The sequence below is a fragment of the Ictalurus furcatus genome, chromosome 11, assembly GCF_023375685.1.
Source record: "Ictalurus furcatus strain D&B chromosome 11, Billie_1.0, whole genome shotgun sequence".
NCBI classification, from domain to species: Eukaryota; Metazoa; Chordata; class Actinopteri; order Siluriformes; family Ictaluridae; genus Ictalurus; species Ictalurus furcatus.
In genome coordinates this window covers 16,452,855-16,472,617 of record NC_071265.1, presented here as the reverse complement: position 1 = coordinate 16,472,617, position 19,763 = coordinate 16,452,855, and the positions used below count along the sequence as shown (strand labels likewise).

Below are 19,763 nucleotides of genomic sequence, written 5' to 3'. Positions count from 1 at the left end.
CTCAGTTAAATTTTTTTTGCTTGCTTTATTTATTTTACTACTGTTTTGTGGACAGTTTGTTAGCTAAATTATATGTCGTGATATGCACTGTTTTTATCGTAGAAATGTCCTCAAGTATCGTGATATATTTTTGTCATATCGCCCAGCCCTAGTCACACCCCTGTGATATCAAATAAAAACGTTTTGTTATTGAAAGTTGATAATAAGAAGTTGTTTCCTTTTTATATTTTGTTGAACCTGCATATCTGCCAGGCAACTATGAATATAAAAACTAGCATGAAATCTACACAATTACCAGCTGGAGAGAACAAGGTGAATAAAAGAGGCTAATGACGATCTGAATTATTAACACAGTGCAGACTTTTTTCCTGTCTTGGCTGTTCTCTAAAATACAGCATCATTAAAGGTTCCTAATGTTTAGTCTGCTTTTCATTACAGGTGGAATTTCTAGTTGTGTGGATTTACTCCTTATTTCAACACTAGGTGCTGTGATTTTTTTTTTTTTTGTTTAAAGCTATTTTAAGTCTCGTACTCTAATGATTCCATTCGCTGGATTTTACTGTTAATTTATAAAAAAAAAAAGTAAGAATTCAAAAGCTCCTCTTTGTCATTAGCTTTGTATATCCATCTCTCGTTGTTCTCTTCTACGTCACCCTTTTCCCCCCTCTCCCGTCCCCTGTCTCAGTCCTCCGCACTCCATTTTTCCATTAATAATTCTCTTCTCTTCCTTCCACCTCCATCTGCTCACATTTAATCTTGCTTGCCATTTACGTTTTCCCTAGTTGGCTTCTACGATACCTATTATGATCCATCTCTTTCTCCTCGATTTGACATCCTCCCTGTCACACACCGCAGTTCTACTTCATCAAATGGGATCTATACTGAGCGTGTTGGAACATGTCTCGCAGCTAGTCTGATGAATGAAGCAGAACAGTGCGGGCCAATAGCATCCTTACTTATCAGTCTGTTAATCCTGGCTTAGGGTAAGGCAAGGATAACCTTTATAGCACCATCCATCTCTGTTTGTCTCCATCCTGCTTCATCATCACATGTCGACCACAGCAAGAGGCTGCAGCTTGTGCTAATGGCACCCTGCTAGGAATAAAGGCACTAGCCTGACCGAACACTTTTTGCTCTGTTAATTATTGCGAGCTAATAGTTTGAAAGCCTGTGGGAGCATATATAAACATACAAATACACATGTACCAACAGGCATATCGTCTCTATTCGCTGTGCTTGATGAATCAGATTAAGAGCTTGTGTCCGCTCAGAGATCGCTCTCTTGGGCAATTGAATAGTGTCTTCGAATGCCAAGTACCTAGCTGCGAGATTATTACTAGCAGTTGAATATACTCTAGCGACTTCCTTTGAAAGCAGTTGGAGAATTAAGGAATGGTCTTTGAGAAAATGTGGAAATATTAGGCTATATTAATCATATTTCAGAGTTTAATTAGGTTATCCAAATGCGTTCATGTGGAGTGTGAGCAATTTTTAGATCTGGACTGGTGTCGTGCATCGCAACTGGTTTGTGTGTTCATTGAAACCTAAAATGAGGGATTTCAAAAGTGTTGCCATACTTGTTTGGAGCCCCTGAAGGGTGTCTTCTGTCTTGTTCGTGGACAAGACGTGGACACCGTGGTCATCTCCCACCACTAATTGCTATGGGGTGGTTTGGGATATCATTTAGATGCTTATTGTTGCTGGTACAAATGACACCAAACAGGCAAGTTCACAAAGGCCTTTGTGAGGTAAGAATCAGACATGCAATCATCCCTCTCTCTTTGTTCTTTGTAAACCCCCCCCCCCCCCTTCTCGTTCTCAGGAGGCGTTCAATCTGTATTTGTACCTCATACATAAATTTGTATTGAGCTCTTATCATATGCAGCAGCTGTAACTGCGCTTCCTTGTCCAAGTAGCCTTTGTTTTAGCCATCTGTATGCCTTGCGCTTTGGTAAATATGACCTTGTGCTAATTAGATGAGTCAGTCGGTTAATTATATTTCTCTCTCACCTGAGCTCTGTTCTCCACTTCCCTGCTCTCGGTAAGCACAGTTAAGTAATAAAATAATAAATATTCTTTCAGTTTTAATTAATTGGTCTTCCATGGACAATAACACACTGATCACCTCCAATTAAACTCTGTTTTGCCGTTTTCATTGGGTTGGGAATAACGAATAAACAAGGTAATTGTTTCCATTGTGTTCCTCGGAGATCAATTATAAGCTCTCTGGTTTTTTGCGATTAGTGAGCATTAGCATTGTACCCAAGACCTCTAGAGATGGCTCCAAGGGTCTCAAGGGAAGATGGGAGATGTTGTGGGATGTAAATATTTGACTTTGTGTTTAAGGGGTACCAGTTGTGCGTCATTGTTTTGTTCTTTTTGTTTTGGTACAATGTGCTTTGGTTATGGTTAGGGCTGGTGTAGTTTTAGCTAGTCTTAGATATCCAAAACCAACGTAGAACATTTAATTAAAATGTACTGTTCAAGATGTATGGCTGGATGTAAATTAAGGCTACTCTGCATGTTTTTGTGTTAACCGTGACTTGGTGGGTTTTTACTTTTATTATTCTCCTTTATTCTATAGTTATAAAGGTCATTCTTTGACTGCACCAGTAAACAAGCTCTGTCACAGTTTATTCACTGGCTATTTAAAAAAAAAAATGCCACATGTTTATTTCTGGGTTTTCTCTCCTCATTGTACATTTCACATTAAGCTCACAATTGCAACCTGGGAGCGTATCGTGCATCTCCTCACTGATACGGAGTTATCCGTTTTAGGCACAGTTTAAAGTTAGTCTTGTGATCGTTGTGCTTCCTCTACAGGTGAAGGAGACAATAACAGAACAAGTCAAAATTAATATCATGGGTCCTGCACTGTCCTTTAAGTTAGACCCATTGTTAGCATATCCATTGCACACTTTCGAGACTGGACGAGGAGCAGTCACTAACTGCTACAGAGCGTTATTTTGTAACTCGTGGAAAAACCACTTAAAAGAATGACTGTACATTAATGTCATTGACATCTTGCCATTTTTTAGGCACTACTGTAATTGCTGTAATAAATAAGTAAGTCGTGCGTCCATATTTTTTTTTTCACCTTTTCAATAACATTTACATGCCCTTATTCAGTGTGAGCCAGTTATTTTTGTAAACATGGCTGCAGTAAGCCCGTTTCCCATGAAGACGTGTGTACTTTGCCCTTACACCTCCACCACTGTGTATATGGAAACAAGTTTACAGTTTACAATAGTGCACATCTATTAAGCACTCTGCATCTCAACTATTATTGCCATCAGTCTTCTGTTACTTAAGTAATGCAAATTCATTTATCAGTCCAGTCAGATTGACTAGATACATGAGCATCTTGTTATTCCTGTTCTTAACGGTTATGCCATTGTAGCTCTGCTGCAAAATTGCTGCGGAAATGCAATGACCAACTACTGTATAGCCATTGTAGGGAAAAAAGGGTCACCATATTATTAGAAATGTGATTCGAGTTTCATTGTGGCTGTTTATACACTAAATTGCATGAGAAAATACAACGCTGTCTATAAAGATGTGTAAAGTAGTAATAAAAGGTTAACGATTAACTCTGACGAGAACTGAAAAAAATTATATAAAATTTACATGCAAGTCAGTTATTAAAGCCATGGTTATACCTTAGGCCTAATTCAAATTTGGCGTTAGGGTTCCATTTGTGCTGGATGGTATCTAAAACCATCAGGAGACAAAAAAATAAAAATGTCTGATTTCGACCTCGGATGTTCCCATGACGTTAATACCCTTGTTCATAAGCCACAAAGCATTCACTCGTTATTGGTGGAAATACCCAGCTTCAGCAGAAATCAAGGAAGAAGCCAATGAGGAAGTACAGTGTGAAATATATATTAGAACAATATAATATTGACTAGGTCTTGTCTCGTTTTCTCTTTTGTGCATGTGATCACTAGAATTTATTTAACTGCCTTTTTTTTTTTTTTTTTTAATGTATTTTTAATTTATTTGTAAGCCACACCAATCACAACATTTCATATGTTAAAGTGTTCTTGGTAAGCTGTATTTTGTGTAGTGTGTAAATGTAAGCGAAACGTAAATATGCCTGAAACATTAACCTGATTTTTCCAAGCTATTTAAAATGACATCTCTCTAGTTACAGTCCAATCTGAACCGTGGAAAGGCAAGGCCAATTATTTCTTTCTTTAATTTTTTTTTTGCAGTAGACTGCAGACATTTGTGTTTGAGATCGAAAGATGAATAGGAAAAGAGACTTTCGAGTTTCAGGTATTCTTTCCTGGTATTTATATGGAGCTGTGTTTTAAACAACATTAGAAAATGTGCTATCACACACCCCAATTTGTAGGTGAGCCAAAATGTTGGAACATGGGACTGACCGGTGTTTCTTGTTACCCAGGTGTGTCCTGTTAGACTTATTGTTTAAACCATAAATAGCTGTGAACATCTACAGGTTTTAGCCTTTAGTGTTTCACCAGTGAAGACGGTTTGATGTTTAAAAAAGATAAGCCAACATGAAGATAAGAGAGCTGTCTATGGGAGCCATTTTTATGCTCGGAAAAGCAATCCATTGCAGAAACATTGGGCATAGCCAATAGTACAATTTGGAATGTCCTGAAAGAGAAAGAAACCACTGGTGTACTGAGAAACTTCTGCATGAGGGATACGTTTGGAACTTTATTTAGGCTATTACAGCTTGGAGCCTGTTGTATGGATTTTAAGCCCTCTGTAATTCAAAAACATATCACTTATGGAGACTTCAATATTGCCATGTAAGACATGTAAAATAGTTGATAACAGCCTCCCTGAATGTTTTATTCCTTATGTAACAGACATTTTGTGGTATTCTAGACCTTTTCTCTTCCTTTTAGCAGTAAAATGATCTTGTACATTAATGTAGACTGTATAGGTGTAATTCTTGTACCTGCAGTATATACCAGTTAGCTCTAGACTCGGTCTTGTGTGTTTAGCTAGCTGTATGTTTCCCTCTCCTGTCTTTGGGTAAGTAGGAAGTGTGTTACAGTGACATGTAGGATGAATTAGCATTTGGTCGAGCCTTGTTGCTCAGATTTACCAGATGGCTGTGATGGGAGGGAGCGCATTTCTCACACTGACTTAAGAGAGGACTGCCAGCAGCACTGTGCAACAAGCGAGTCTCAATTTGCACTGAATCATGAGTGGGCTGGAAGGATAGAGTACGAAGTGTCATTTATGAGTGAAGGTTTATCCTTACGGGGTACATGCACACTGAAAACATAGTCGCAATTCGATATTTCATGCCCATTCATTTGAAATGTGAGACTTTGCCCAATTGTGGTATGGCGAGTGATGAGAACATGGCTTAAAAAACACGCCTTATGCGCCAAGCGTCACTGGCATTGTGCTATGTTCAATGGATGTGAAACTCTAGGATGGAGAATATACGTTCTCTGTGCATGTACCACACGCCTTCTCATTTACGCTTCCTGTGTCTTCTCACGCCATTTGATTTTGGCCTTTCCTTCCTGTGAGGTGGTGAAAAGTGAGGGAGGGAGATTGAGAAGCTGAGTTGTGATTGTGACAAGTGTGCCTGGCGCACTCAGTTGCTGGCATTATGGCTGAATCTGACAGATTTGCAGTGACACAGCTGGGGCAGGTGGACACCCGGGATGACCACAAATACCCTCTCTCTACCTTTCTCTTTCCTCGTCACTCACTCACTTATTTCTTCGGTCTCTCCATATCTTTGGATACTTAACTGTTGAACAGTGCTCTCAAACAGTAAGCCCTAATTCAGTGCTCTGTATACAAAAAACACCCCCATCATGTTTGTGGTGTTCTCATCTTAAAACATGGTCCTTAAACAATTTGAGTGTTGTGCAGATTCAGGGCAGGTAGACTGATGAGATGTTTAAACGTGTAATTTGCACACCATAGAAATAACACATGCAGGGACATTCCAACAAGAAACTGTTCTGACTGCAAACCTAAAGAAGCAAAACAAATTTGGGACCGAAACATACATCAAAATCAACACAAAAATGGTTTACTGACCACAAAATCAAGGTCCTGCCATGGCCATCCCAGTCCCCTGACTTGAAACCCATAGAAAACCTGTGGGGTGAACTGAAGAGGAGAGTCCACCAGCGTGGACCTCGAAATTTGAAGGATCTGGAGAGATTCTGTATGGAGGAACGGTCTCAGATCCCTCACCATGTATTCTCCAACCTCATCAGGCATTATAGGAGAAGACTCAGAGCTGTTATCTTGGCAAAGGGAGGTAGCACAAAAGTATTGACTAGAAGGGTGCCAATAATTGTTCCACACCTATATTTAACAAAGTTTTTTTTATAAGCCTTTGTTGTGTGTGTGTGTGTGTGTGTGTGTGTGTGTGTGTATAATTGTTTGATATCCATGAGAGCAGAGTATTCTTGTGAATACAATACAATTTTGAAAGATCAAGAGGTTAAACAATAGACAATTTGTCACAGCCTTCTTTGCTCATATTTTCCAAGGGTGCCAATATTAGTGGAGGGCACAACCGTTTTTATTTTTGTCTTATTCTTCTTTAATGTGTGTTTTTCACCATTTTGTGTTCTTATTGACCCAAGTCTGGGTTCGCATAGTGTAGTTCCAATTTTTTTATAGTTTTTTAAAGTCAAGTTCATCATCATCATCATCATCATCATCATCATCATTATTATTTATTTATTTATTTATTTTTATATATATATATATATATAGCAGATTTTGTCTGACTCTGTTTCTGTTCCCGTCTCTGCAGGTGCAGGGGAGTCTGGAAAGAGCACCATTGTGAAGCAGATGAAGTGAGTAAAATAATGCTTTCATTTGCCATTCCTTACCTTTCTCTCTTGTAATACTTAATATTTTTCACTTTCAGTAGGGTGCATTTATGTATAATAAATCCAGTCCAGATCAGTTAAACGTCAATAAGCTCATCGCAGCCCCTCGGGAGAGTATACTGTATACAGTATATGCAGTCAGTAATGCCCCATGTATTTTAGTGAAAGCTATTGGAGCAAATCTTTGCCCTTCATTTTTTTTCCCTGTATGTCAACAGTGTTCTTTAATGACATCAGTAGAATGATACTTCAGCCTGGTGTTTTATAGCATCTCATTGCTTGTCTTGGACCGGTGGTTCATTTCCTTTGTAGCATGGTGTTTCCAGATGCTGCATTAGTCCACACTGTAGACTTCTGTTACTGTGATTTTAGCTAAATACTCTGCTCATGATAATTAAACACTGTGTTGTTATGACTCTTAAAAAGCTGCCCTAGTTTTGATGCTGCGTAAATGAGCATTCTTTATAATTATCATATGTGCAGCGGCCTGGGAAACCCCATCGGATGTGGCTTGATCTTAAGCATAAGAAAGGGTGCAAATTGGGTTTTCTGACAATATTCTCCAAAACATTTACTTCATGAAACTAAAAAAAAAAACATATCACCAAAACTATGTAGAGATGTTTTATTTACTTCCTAACCTTGGCATTTTGGGTGAATAAGTGCCAAGTTTAAAAAACTGTGACTGTAAAATTGGTCAAGATGTTTTCATTGCTAGCATGCTAGCTAGGTGAAATTTTCTCCCGTAGTAAATGATGCTTAGATCAAGTTATTGGGAGCCATAGTGACATGGACATGGACTAAACCGTATAAATACCAGCTGTCAGATGATCAGTGATGTACACGTGCCATCGTTTTAAACAAACAGAAAAACAAAACAAAAAAATCACTGACTTAATCAAATGTCAAGTGTCATGATTGAGGAAGGAACTGAGACTACAGAGACTGATGTGGACAGTACTGACACTCATAGTGACTTACGTGTTGAAATTGATCTGTGAACTGTCGCTAATTTTGTTTTTTTCCGTAAATGTGTTGGGTCACCGATGTAGAGGCCATTTGATCAAGATAGTTAAGTTAATTGAAACTTAATAAGAGACTCCAAATGTAGTTCATAATGAAAATGTAGTAGACCATCAGCATTCATATAGTCTTCCTGCTTATATTTACTGTTTTTTATATTTTATGTAGAGCTGCAAAAACTAATCGATAAAATCATAATAATCGTTGCCAACGAATCTCATTATGGATTAGTCGGTCTGCGTGCGTCACGGGGGAGATTTATTAATTACGTTACTTCTGTTCTGAAAACGCACTTCAGAGAGTAAATACTAAAGTTGTGTCCAAAATTACATACTATATACTTACACTATGCACTGTGTACTCTACTGTCTACAATATGAATTGTAGAAAGGTAATATCATCTCAAATAGAACACTAGCGGGTTTTTTTTTACTAACTGGAAGTATAAAGCCGTTTCCTAGTCGACGGTGCATGACGTCATACATATGTAATGCGACACCGCTAGCTTTAGCAGATACCCAGAGTCACCGACACTGACTTTCTTCAGTTTACTGTTTGTCAAAGTTACCTTTTATTCCCAACATGACCTCAGTCTTCATCAGACGGTGGCAGAATCGTCATGTGACTGAGGAAGAACGTGTGCGACCTCCAAGTCCTCTAAGGCAGGGGGATATTTTATATTAAACACCGTGAAGATCAAACTTTACAAAGTGGAGCACTTGTGTGTGTGTGTGTGTGTGTGTGTATGTGTATGTATATACACACACACATATATACATATGTGTGTATATATATAATATTTATGTATTACTTTTTAAGGATGCACAAAAAGCGCTGAATTAAACTACAGTCCTAAATTAATAATATATTCTTGTGTATGAGAATAAATAGCTGTAGTGCTGGCCTCTTTTAGTGGAGTTGGAATGAAGTCTTTAAATGGCATTTTCTCTCTCTGCACTTTCCTGAGTAAGCAGAAAAGAACAAAAGCTAGAAATTGATTTGTGACTGGGATATTTGCGAAAGTCACTATTTATAAAAATTCCCCCCCCCCGATGCTTTTGATTTATTTTGTACATGCCAATGAACAGGTTATACTAGTAAACAAGTTAAACTGTGTTAGATCAATTTTTTTTTTTTTTTTGGCCATTGTTATATTAAACATAAGGTCTCTGTTAACTGATATTGACTGGCAATGTATATTTAGACGAAGTATTCATTTACATGCTCGACAGTAGTAGGGCTTTATAAGGGTTTCGCATACATCATATCTATAGAGTGCACACATACAGAATTGAAGACTACTATAATGTCATATAAACTGTTTTAAAATAATATATAGTATAATATTTAAGTATAATTATTGGTAGGGTGCAGTGGCTGGTGTTGTCATCTCACAGCCTTGATTCGATCCTGAGCTCGAGCTCCAGGTTGTCTGGTTTCCTCTCAAAAACATGCCAGTAGGTGGATTGGCTAGTGTACATTACCCATAGGCGTGAGTGTGTGCATGGTGTACTGCAGTGGACTGAAATAGTGTTCCTGTGACAGGCTTCCGATCCACCACGAGCCTGACCAGGATAAAGCAGTTACTGATGATGAATGAATATAAAATATAAATAATTGTATTTGAGAGAAATTTCAACGTGATTTTGTTTCCTATACTTTTCTGTAAAATGGTTGAGATTTGCCCCCGAGTCTTTCCCCTTAACATTTGTTATTAGCAAATATAGTCAGATGAGTATCAGTATTCATAATTAAAGGCAGAAGTGCAGGTAAATTTCTGTGCTGCATTTTGGAAAGAAGCTCTTCAATCAAAGTATGGTTCAAGGCTTTTTAAACTATATGGACCTGCCAGTAAGATCCAGCCGCATGATGAATAGGAGCTCACTGGCCTTTCTTTCATTTCGTTCTTCTAGATTCATATCGACTCACTAAAGAGAGCAAATGCACTCTGAGTGGCTTCAGCTTCAGCTTCGATTTACCTTGAGTATCCTGACTGTACAGGCTGATCTTTTCTGTAACGACACTGAAGACATCTCAGGGTCACGTTCATCTACATGAAAATGCACTGTCCCCACCTTTAAGTTAAACCAGCTTTATTTAGGGAAATAATAACTCTCGTTGCATGGGTGGTGGTGTGTGGAGGGTTTGGGGGAATCTTTTCAATACACCCTAAATCATCATAAACGGATGTGCATTATGTGCCTTTCCACAGGATATTAATGCTTGGGAGTCTAGATTAGTTCCATCTCATGAGTGCTAATGTTATAATACACCTGATATTCTTTGACTGTGCTGTGATTTACTATTGTCAAAATCATTCAGTTCTAGCAAATACATGGATATCAAGATACAGCTGTTTATTAATAAACGGAGATGAAACTGCACAGAGATGAAAACGATCTGGGAAGCAGTTTCTTGTCGAATAAAAATGAATGAATGACTGTAATTCGATGGTCTGATATTTTGGAAAGTCTGGGGTAGTCAGCATAAATAATTACACTGCGTTCCATGTGTATTATTTAAAACATGTACCTCTCTCTCTGGTTGATCTGCTTTGGCTAATACTCGCAAGGTAATTAAAAGGCTGTGATTACAGAAAGACACACACACACACACACACACACACACATGTACATGCAGGCAAAAACTCAAATGGCCTTGAATGGTTTAATAATTCACATTACTCTGGGGCAGTTAGGCTCCAGATTCATTTTTTTATGAGCAGGGAACATTAAAAAGCTCAAAACCCAGATTATTACACTTCAGAAAGATTAAAATGGTCACAGAGCAGCTTGCACTGACATTATATCCCAGCTGTCTTTGCTGCAAGCCACATTATTACACAGGCAAAATAATATGCAGTGCTGGTTCATATTTCTCCCAGTGTTGTAGTTGTATGGTGGACACATGTGGGCTAGTAAGCCAAGTCTCCATTACCCTCAGCTATCCCTTTGTTTTCTTTTAACCCTGTATCTGGCTTAATGGTTGGTATAAAGCTGAAATGTAGACGTATGAAGCTGAAACTTTTCCTGGTCAAATCTACCTCGACCTCCATTTTTCTGCCTTAAAGGGAAAATCCACCCTGAATGACTTGTATGTTAATCTTTATAAATAAACATGGCTGCCAAGATTTATTTTGTAATGAAATTGAGGTTCAGCGCTTATGCAGGTCTATTTTCACTTTGGTTAATCGTTCCTACATTGCCCACAATGCCATTCAACTACCTGCTGATAGTGGGGCCAGTACCTAAAGAGAATGGTGCAGTAAGGTTTAAGTCACTTAGTCTGTCCAGCACTTACACTATATGACTATATAAAAGTTTGTGGATCCAAAATCTGGAATGGGATGTTCAACAAGCACATATACGGTCATGTGAAAACTTAAGTGCACCCCATGGAAATTGTTGGCTTTATTGACACATTTGGACAAGCAAACATTTGATAATCTTTGAAACAGTGCCTATTAATGAAGTTGATATACTTGAACAAAACCACAAGGAAACAGAAATATCAATCGATATTTAGGCATTTTGCATAATTGTTCACTAGGCTTGCTGGAATTTTTGACCACTCTTCCATGAAATATTCTTTCAGTTGCAAGATGTTTGAGGGTTTTCTTGCATGTACTGCCCGTTTCAGATCCACCCACAACGTTTCAGTGGATTCAAATCTGGGCCTTGTCTAGGCCATTCCATAATCCTCCATTTCTTCTTTTTTAGCCATTCCTTGGGGGATTTGCGAGTGTGTTTAGGATCATTATCCTGGTGAAAGGTCCACTTTCAGTTCAACTTCAACTTACGGACAGATGGCCTCACATTATATTCAAGCACTCTGATATGATGCAGAATCCATAGTTGTCAATGAATGCAAGCTGATGCATGAGGCAGTGAAGGCAGTGACACAACCCCAAACCATAACATTTCCAACCACCGTGCTTCACAGTTGGTATGAGGTGCTTCTCCTGAAAAACTGTTTTTGGTCTGTGCCAAACATGTCTGCTGTTACTGTGGCCAGACCACTCTATCTTTGATTCGTCTGTCCAGATCACGCTATTCCAAAGGCCTGGTCTTTGTCTATGTGCTCACTGGCAAACTGTAGTCTTGCAAAGGCTTTTTCCTGGCACGCCTCCCATGCAGGTCAAATTTCTGCAATCTCTTTCTGATTGTAGAAGCATGCACTTTGACTCCAACAGTTGCGAGACTTACTAGCAGATCCTGTGATGAAATTTTGGGGTTCTTGGAGAATTCTTTTTGCATCAGATGGTCTACTCTTGGGCTGAATTTGCTGGGACGGCCAGTCCTGGACAAATTGGCAGTCGTTTGAAATCTGAGCCTTTTGTAGATCTATTTTCCTTACAGTGGAATGACGTATTTCAAATAATTTGGAGATCTTTTTTTTAAATCCTTTACCAGACTCCTAGACATCCACAACCTTTTTCTGAAGGCCTTACAGAACTCTTTAAATCTTGGCATGATGACACCACACACCTCAATAGCAAAGGGAACACCAGACACTGGCACTCAATCGTCAACACCTGATTCTTATTTTATGTATTTGAAGGTGTGACAAATGTAAGTGAAGCTGTACTTACTTTTTCCATGTGACTGATCTGGTTCTTGTTCATTTAAATTGTGAAAATTGCTACAAAATGTCAATTTTATGTGTCATTTGGTAGTGTACCATCTTTGTTAATAAGTAAAAAAAAAAAAAAAAATTTAAAATCCATGGGGTGTACTTATTTTTTCACATAACTGTAGGTGTGAAGGCCAGGTGTTAGTCTTTCATTTCAGCATAAAGCACTGCTCATCAACCATGATTCAAGGCTACTTTGACAGAGCAAAGCACACTTTGAAATTCTGTCTCATGCCTGGTATCTTTCAACTTCCAGAATCATCCACGAAGACGGCTACTCGGAAGACGAATGTAAGCAGTACAGAGCTGTGGTGTACAGCAACACCATCCAGTCTATAATGGCCATCATCAAAGCCATGAGTAACCTCAAGATCGATTATGGCGATCCAGCGAGAACGGTAGGAAACCCACATGGTGCTCTAGTTTAAATAAACCAGTGCAGTTGATTGTAGATTAGTTGAACCCAATGTGGAATGGCTATAGACTAATCTCCTTTTATTTTTGTTTATTATTATTATTTTTTTTTAAAGATGGATTTGTCATGGTAGTAAGGTTAATAGCCTAAAGGGTCTTTTTGGAAGTGCTTAATGTCTATGCTAGGATAAAATCAGTGCTGCCTTTTTAATGTGCGATTCTCAGCAAGAAATAAGTTTTGAAAGTAGAAGTGGTGCGTCTGAGTTACTTCTCGATTTTAAGACACATTAACACTCCCTCGCACACAGAATGAGGACATGTACAGTTTTGAGCGACTCGTTTTCTGAGACATTTGACAAGTTGTACTGAACAAGTAAATCACAACCTAAGCTCATGAAAGAGTAGTTCAAGATCGGAGGTTATTGTGATCCCAACCCTTCTTTGTCTTAGTAAAGGATATTTACCAATTCTGTTCAGTCTTCTAGTCAACTGAGTATGTGTCTGTGTCTGTGTAGGATGATGCAAGGCAGCTCTTTGCACTGTCTGCCGCAGCGGAAGAGCAGGGAATCCTCCCAGATGACTTGGCCAACGTGATCCGCAGACTCTGGACTGACAGCGGGGTGCAGGGCTGCTTCAGCCGCTCCAGAGAGTACCAGCTCAATGATTCTGCTGCCTAGTGAGCACACACACACACACACACACACACGAAACTTAACCTTCTCACAAAATCTTAGTATTCAACCGTGACCAGTTACTCAGTTCTCACTCCGTTAGATCATATGAGTACACACAAGCATATGTATATGTTCCTATTTCAGACAGGACACACTCTGGATTGTTAACCTTGCATCTGTCACTGTTAGGGAGGTGTGTTGGCCAAAATGCGATAAATCACACAGTCGTGATATGCGCGCACACGTAATACCTCTGCCACTATAAATGTAAATATGTGAGGGAAATGTTCTCTGCCTCCATCTTGCGCTACCCAAATCTATTCTAATTTATTTCTTCCTTCATGCTCATGTATTTTTGCATTTTGAAGACCTGCGGATCTATCCATCCCTCGCAGCTTAACTCAATCCACTTCTTCTCGTTTGCTTTAATGACTAATGAGAAATGAAGGTGAATGAAAAGGCAGAACGAAGGTAAACAGATTGAGGTTGTTTTATTGACCAGAACATACTGCTTGAGGTAGCACAAAGGAAATGTATCCTTGGTAAATATGAGTAAAGAAGGCTGTGAAAATTGTCTTTATCGTTTAACCTTTTGATCTTTTGTTCCGAAAATTCACAAAAATGCTCTGGTCTCATGGATATCAAACAATAAGTTTGTTAAATATAGGTGTGCAACAATTATTGGCAGCCTTTTAGTCAATATTTTGTGCTACCTCCCTTTGCCAAGATATCAGCTCTGAGTCTTCTCCTATAATGCCTGATGAGGTTGGAGAATACATGGTGAGGGATCTGAGACCGTTCCTCCATACAGAGCCTCTCCAGATCCTTCACATTTCGAGGTCCACGCTGGTGGACTCTCCTCTTCAGTTTACCCCACAGGTATTCTATGGGGTTCAGGTCAGGGGACTGGGATGGTCATGACAGGACCATGATTTTGTGGTCAGTAAACCATTTTTGTGTTGATTTTGATGTTTTAGATCATTGTCCTGCTTGAAGATCCAACCACGGCCCATTTTGAGCTTTCTGGCAGAGGCAGTCATATATTCATTTGATATCTGTTGATGATGCCATGTATCCTAGCAAAATGCTCAGGTCCTATCTCAGAAAGACAGCCCCAAAACATTAAAGATCCACCACCTCTCTGTTTATTGCCAAAATTCTCTATTTTGGTTTCATCTGACCATAGAACGCGATCCCATTTGAAGTTCCAGTAGTGTCTGGCAAACTGAAGACGCTCGAGTTTGTTTTTGGATGAGAGTAGAGGTTTTTTTCCTCAAACCCTTCCCAACAACTTGTGGTGATGTAGGTGACTTCGGATTGTAGTTTTGGAGACTTTCTGACCCCAAGACACAACTAACTTCTGCAATTCCACTCGAACCATCCTCTTCACAGTGCGTTGAGACAATATAGACACAAATATAGATTCCTAACATTTCCAGGTGGCTGGAACAATTATTGCCCTGGTGGAGTAAATGGGCATGTTCAATGCTTGTGCTATGTTCTTATAGCCACTTCTTATTTTGTGATGCTCAACAACCTTTTGCCGCCCATCACAGCTATATTCCTTGGTCTAACCCATTGTTATGAATGACTAAGGGAATTTGGCCTATGTGTTACCTCATATTTATACCCCTGTGAAACAGGAAGTCATGGTTGACCAGGCATACTAAAATATTTTTTAAATATTAATGGGATTATACTTCAAAAATATTTTTCTCACATTAATTCATAGGGTTACCAATAATGGTGGCACACCTCTATTTAAGAAAAAAATGTTTTTTATAAACCTGTTGTTCGCAATTGTTTGATATCCACGAGAGCGCAATACTTTTGTGATATTTTTTGATAAAGACAAATTTTCACAGCCGCCTTTTCTCATATTTACCAAGGGTGCCAATATTAGTGGAGGGCACTGCAGGTATTGAATAACAGAGTACTGATCTTGGAGTTTTAGTCTTATTCTTATCAATCCTGTTATCTGTTTTTAAATGTGTCATTTGGTGCAATCACAGTCTTAATTGCTAATATTAAGGGTGTATAGATAACAGTCGAGATTACAATGTTCTCTGCATCTCTTTGCAGCAAAATCCCTTAATGTTGACTCATTTTTACTAGCACTGAGCAGATTTAGCTCTCTGGTGTCACATTAATTGCAGAGTGCCGAAGGAGGCCGTCGTGGTTCATCCTTAGACTTTCCCCACTGAAGCTCCTCACTCATCTCCTTGCAATGACACTCATCTTCTCTTGACACCCCTTTCAACTGACATCCACTCCAGAACAATACTGTTTGAAATCTTTCTAAGCAATCTAGCGTGACTGGGAAATTGGTAATGAGAATTTCTGTCAAGTTCACCCAGGGTCCTCTTAGTTGAAATAAGAAATGTAAAATGCCTTGGAAAAAGTAGACAGTGGGGAATTCGATAATGAGATTCATTCATCTTCTGATCAGAGAAGTGTTTAATTTTCAGCTCATTTATTATGACAATAGATGTATTTAGACGGTTAATTTGCAGTGCTTTGTGTCGTCATGGACATAGAACTTAAACTCGCCTAGGGAGGACAGATTATAACAGGAGGAAATACATTCCTGTATTAAGAGAGTATATGATATTCATATATTATATTCATGTTGTCATTTACATGTGATTCATATTGTAAAAGAAGGAGTTCTTTAATTTTATCAGTGATCTCGAAGAAGTGCCCATATAAATATTATGCCGTTCATGCAAACTCATCCCTGCTAGTTTTTATTAGATATTATTAATCACATTAGCATTTTAAGGTGAACTATGTCCTTAGCAACTCCAGTGGTTGCATGGCACCTGTGTATCTTGACTTCGAATACAATTTATTGTATATAAACCCAGTCCTCATCTATTGCTCTTAGCTTAGCTATTGAACAGCAGCACTCATTGGGTTCCATCAGATGGCTTCAGTGTTGAACGGAGAGCACGAAGGGCTGTCTTGCATCTTACAGGTCCATGTTTGCTGCCACAGGGGATACAGCTGAGAATGTGTGCTGTCCATGCTGGGAAGACATGCCTCTTTTTCTGCCTGCCTTCTAACCCAAGATCTGCAGATAGCACGGCGTTGCAAATGGACAACAATGTGTTGAATTGTATCATAACGATCGGTGTTTCAGTTTTAATGCAGTAGGGCTTTATCCAAGTGTTTATATTATGTATAATCCTGACCCAACATGCTCCAGATTTTAGCAATTGAACAACTCTTCTCCCACACCCTCACCTTTTGCAGCGCTCATCTTTCGGGCAGGAGTAACACGTATAAATAGTCAGTGTGGTAAACTAGACAGGGAACAAAGGAGAGAGAGAGGGCCAACGTTGCCATAGAAATGGTCTCACTTAGCAAAGTGTGCAGGACAGGAGTGTGCACGTCCGTTCGAGATGGCTCAATGAGCTAACGGGTTTATTTCTGGCCCACAAGAGAGCGCATGTTCCTGCCACACTGCCAGCTACAGTGGCCCTGAAGGATGTGCTTCTTCGTCTCTTTAAGAAATTAAGATGGTTCTGGGTTGATGTATCTGCTTATAAAGTGCTGTGAAAAAGTATTTCCTGATTTTTCTGTTTTTGTAATATTATATTATATATATATATATATATATATATATATATATATATATATATATATATATATATATATATATATAATATGTAGTACTAATAGTTTTAGGTCTTCAAACAAAAACACCCATCACCCATGTGGCAGGGGGCAAACTAATTGCCCCCTTAAACTTTAAAATCTGGTTGTACCACTTTAGTAGCAATAACTGCAACCTAACGCTTATAACTGGAGATCAGTCTTTCACAGCGTTGGAGTGGTATTTTGGCCCACTCTTCTTTGCAGAACTGCTTTAGTTCAGCCATACTGGAGGGTTTTCGAGCACGAAGTAAGGTCCTGTCACAGCATCTCAATTGGTTCCAGTTAGGATTTTGACGAGGCCACTCCAAAACTTTAATTTAGCTTTTTTTTTTAAAACCATTCAGAAATAGACTTACTCCTATGCTTTGGATCATTGACTTGCTGTATAATCCAGTTGCGGTTGAGTTTCAATTTATGGATTGAAGACCAGACATTCTCCTTTCGGATTTTCTGGTATAGAGCAGAATTCATGTTTCCCTCAATTATTGCAAGTTGCCCAGGCCCTGAAGCAGCAAGCCATCATCACACTTCCACCGGCATGCTTGACCATTGGTATGATGTTCTTTTTGTGAAATGTTTTCCAAACAGTTCCACTTTTGACTCCTCAGTCTAAAGAACATTCTCCTAAAAGGTTTGAGGATCATCAAGGTGTGTTTTGACAAAATTCAGATGAGCTTTAATGTTCTTCTGGGTTAGCAGTGGTTTTCACCTCAACACTCTTCCATGGATGCCATTTTTGCGCAGTGTCTTTCTGATGGTGGAGTCAACAGTTATTTTTATTGATGCAAGAGAGGCCTGTAGGTCCTTTTGATGTTGTCCTCTACTCTTTTGTCATTTCCTCAATGAGTAGTTGCTATGCTCTTCCACCTCTGGGAAGGTTCACTACTGTGCAGAGTTTTTCCATTTGGAGATAATGGCTCTCATTGTGGTTCTTTGGAGTCCCAGAGCCTTTGAAATAGCTTTGTAAAACGTCCCAGACTGTTCCGGTTCTTCCTCATCATTTCTGGAATTTCTTTCAACTTTGGCATAGTGCGTTACTGAGTTAGAAATTTTAACCAACTTCAAGCTGTTAGAAAAGTTCTACTTAAGTGTTGATTTGATTGAAAAGGGTTTGCAGTAATCAACAGAATAAATTAGGCCAGGGCAAATACTTTTTCACAGCACTGTAATGAAGGAGAAGAAGCCCAATCTAGGTCAAACCTTTTTCTGTGGTTGCGGCTTGTGTTAATGATTTCTGTATCTTCATACTCATGAAGCTAATGATATAACTGTAAGCTAATTGTGTGTGTGTGTGTGTGTGTGTGTGTGTGTGTGTGTGTGTGTGTGTAGTTATTTGAATGATCTTGAGAGGATAGCACGAGCAGACTACATTCCCACCCAACAGGATGTGTTGAGGACCAGAGTGAAGACTACCGGCATCGTTGAGACTCACTTCACTTTTAAGGACCTGCACTTCAAGTGAGCGACCCTGCTGACACTCATCCTCTCTTTCTCTCTCTCTCTTCCACGTTTATATTTGTGTTTCTCTCTGTGTGCTTATTCAGAGGTGCCAACCTCTATGATTTAACTGTAGAGTTTATTTTGTTTCGTTTTGTTTTTTGACCTCCTGATACCGTGATACTGGAGACACCTGGAGAAACCATGCTTTTCAGTTAAAAATGTGGTCAGAGCAAACCTGAGTCAGATTTGCAGGGCAGAACCACCAGATCTCTGTAGGGGAAAGGACACAGGATGTGAAAGACTTGTTTGTTTCTTTCAGCGGTTTATTCTGCTTCACTGCCACTTTATTTAGGTGAACTTGTGAGCCAGTAGTAAAGATAATGATGATAAAGGATGCTATTTTCTTGCTGTTGCTTAGAAAAAGGAAAAGCTTGCTAATTTCAGCCCTGTATTCTCTCCAAAGTGACACCTGCCAGAGCAAACACTGTTCATTTGTGCAACCCGCTGGTATCGTATAATCAGTTACACTAATTACTAGAAAGCATGAATGGATCTGAGCGAGGGAATTTGAAACGAGTTATCTTTTGGGGGTGGGGCTGGAATGTGCTTTTTGTTTTTGTTAGATTTATCTCTCCGTGTTCAGTAATAAAATTGCAGAATGTTTTATTTTTTTTATAAATGATATTATTAGATCTGACATGCACTGTGTTGCAGACTGGACATCTGCGTCTGTTCATTTTAAAACTGTATAAAGTAAGCTTATCGGGTGGTTTGTTTATAAATCCAAATATGTCTGCAGTTAATCGTCCCCATCCATTTTGTGGTAAATTCAGTTTGACCCCCCCCCCCCCCCCCCCTTCTGCTTGCTAGAATGTTCTTGTTGGCAGCTCTTCTTATGTGTCTGTCAGTTTGTAGCTGTTCGAGTGCTATATTGTTACAATAGTAAGAAATTAAGGAAATAAAACCAAACGGTAATACCCCAGTGCTATTACAGTGCCCCGTGCAGTCCATCACCGCCTCTTCTGTTAGAAGAGAGGGAGTCAAAAAAAGTTTCTTCTTCACTTGG

The 19,763-nt window shown here is 39.1% G+C and overlaps 2 protein-coding genes across 2 annotated transcripts in view; both read left to right on the top strand.

Moving 5' to 3' along the window:
* Positions 1–4,924, top strand: part of rbm5 (RNA binding motif protein 5) — a 111,640-nt gene extending 106,716 nt beyond the window's left edge. Inside the window, exon 26 of the transcript XR_008387095.1 lies at positions 4,914–4,924. The gene's annotated coding sequence lies outside the window, so the exon portion shown is untranslated. The remainder of the gene's footprint in view (positions 1–4,913) is intronic.
* gnai2b (guanine nucleotide binding protein (G protein), alpha inhibiting activity polypeptide 2b) overlaps positions 1–19,763 on the top strand; it is a 54,511-nt gene that overhangs the window by 29,238 nt on the left and 5,510 nt on the right. The window contains exons 2-5 of the mRNA XM_053636364.1: positions 6,776–6,818; positions 12,766–12,907; positions 13,439–13,599; positions 18,587–18,715. Coding sequence (XP_053492339.1) covers positions 6,776–6,818; positions 12,766–12,907; positions 13,439–13,599; positions 18,587–18,715 — 475 coding nt within the window. The remainder of the gene's footprint in view (positions 1–6,775; positions 6,819–12,765; positions 12,908–13,438; positions 13,600–18,586; positions 18,716–19,763) is intronic.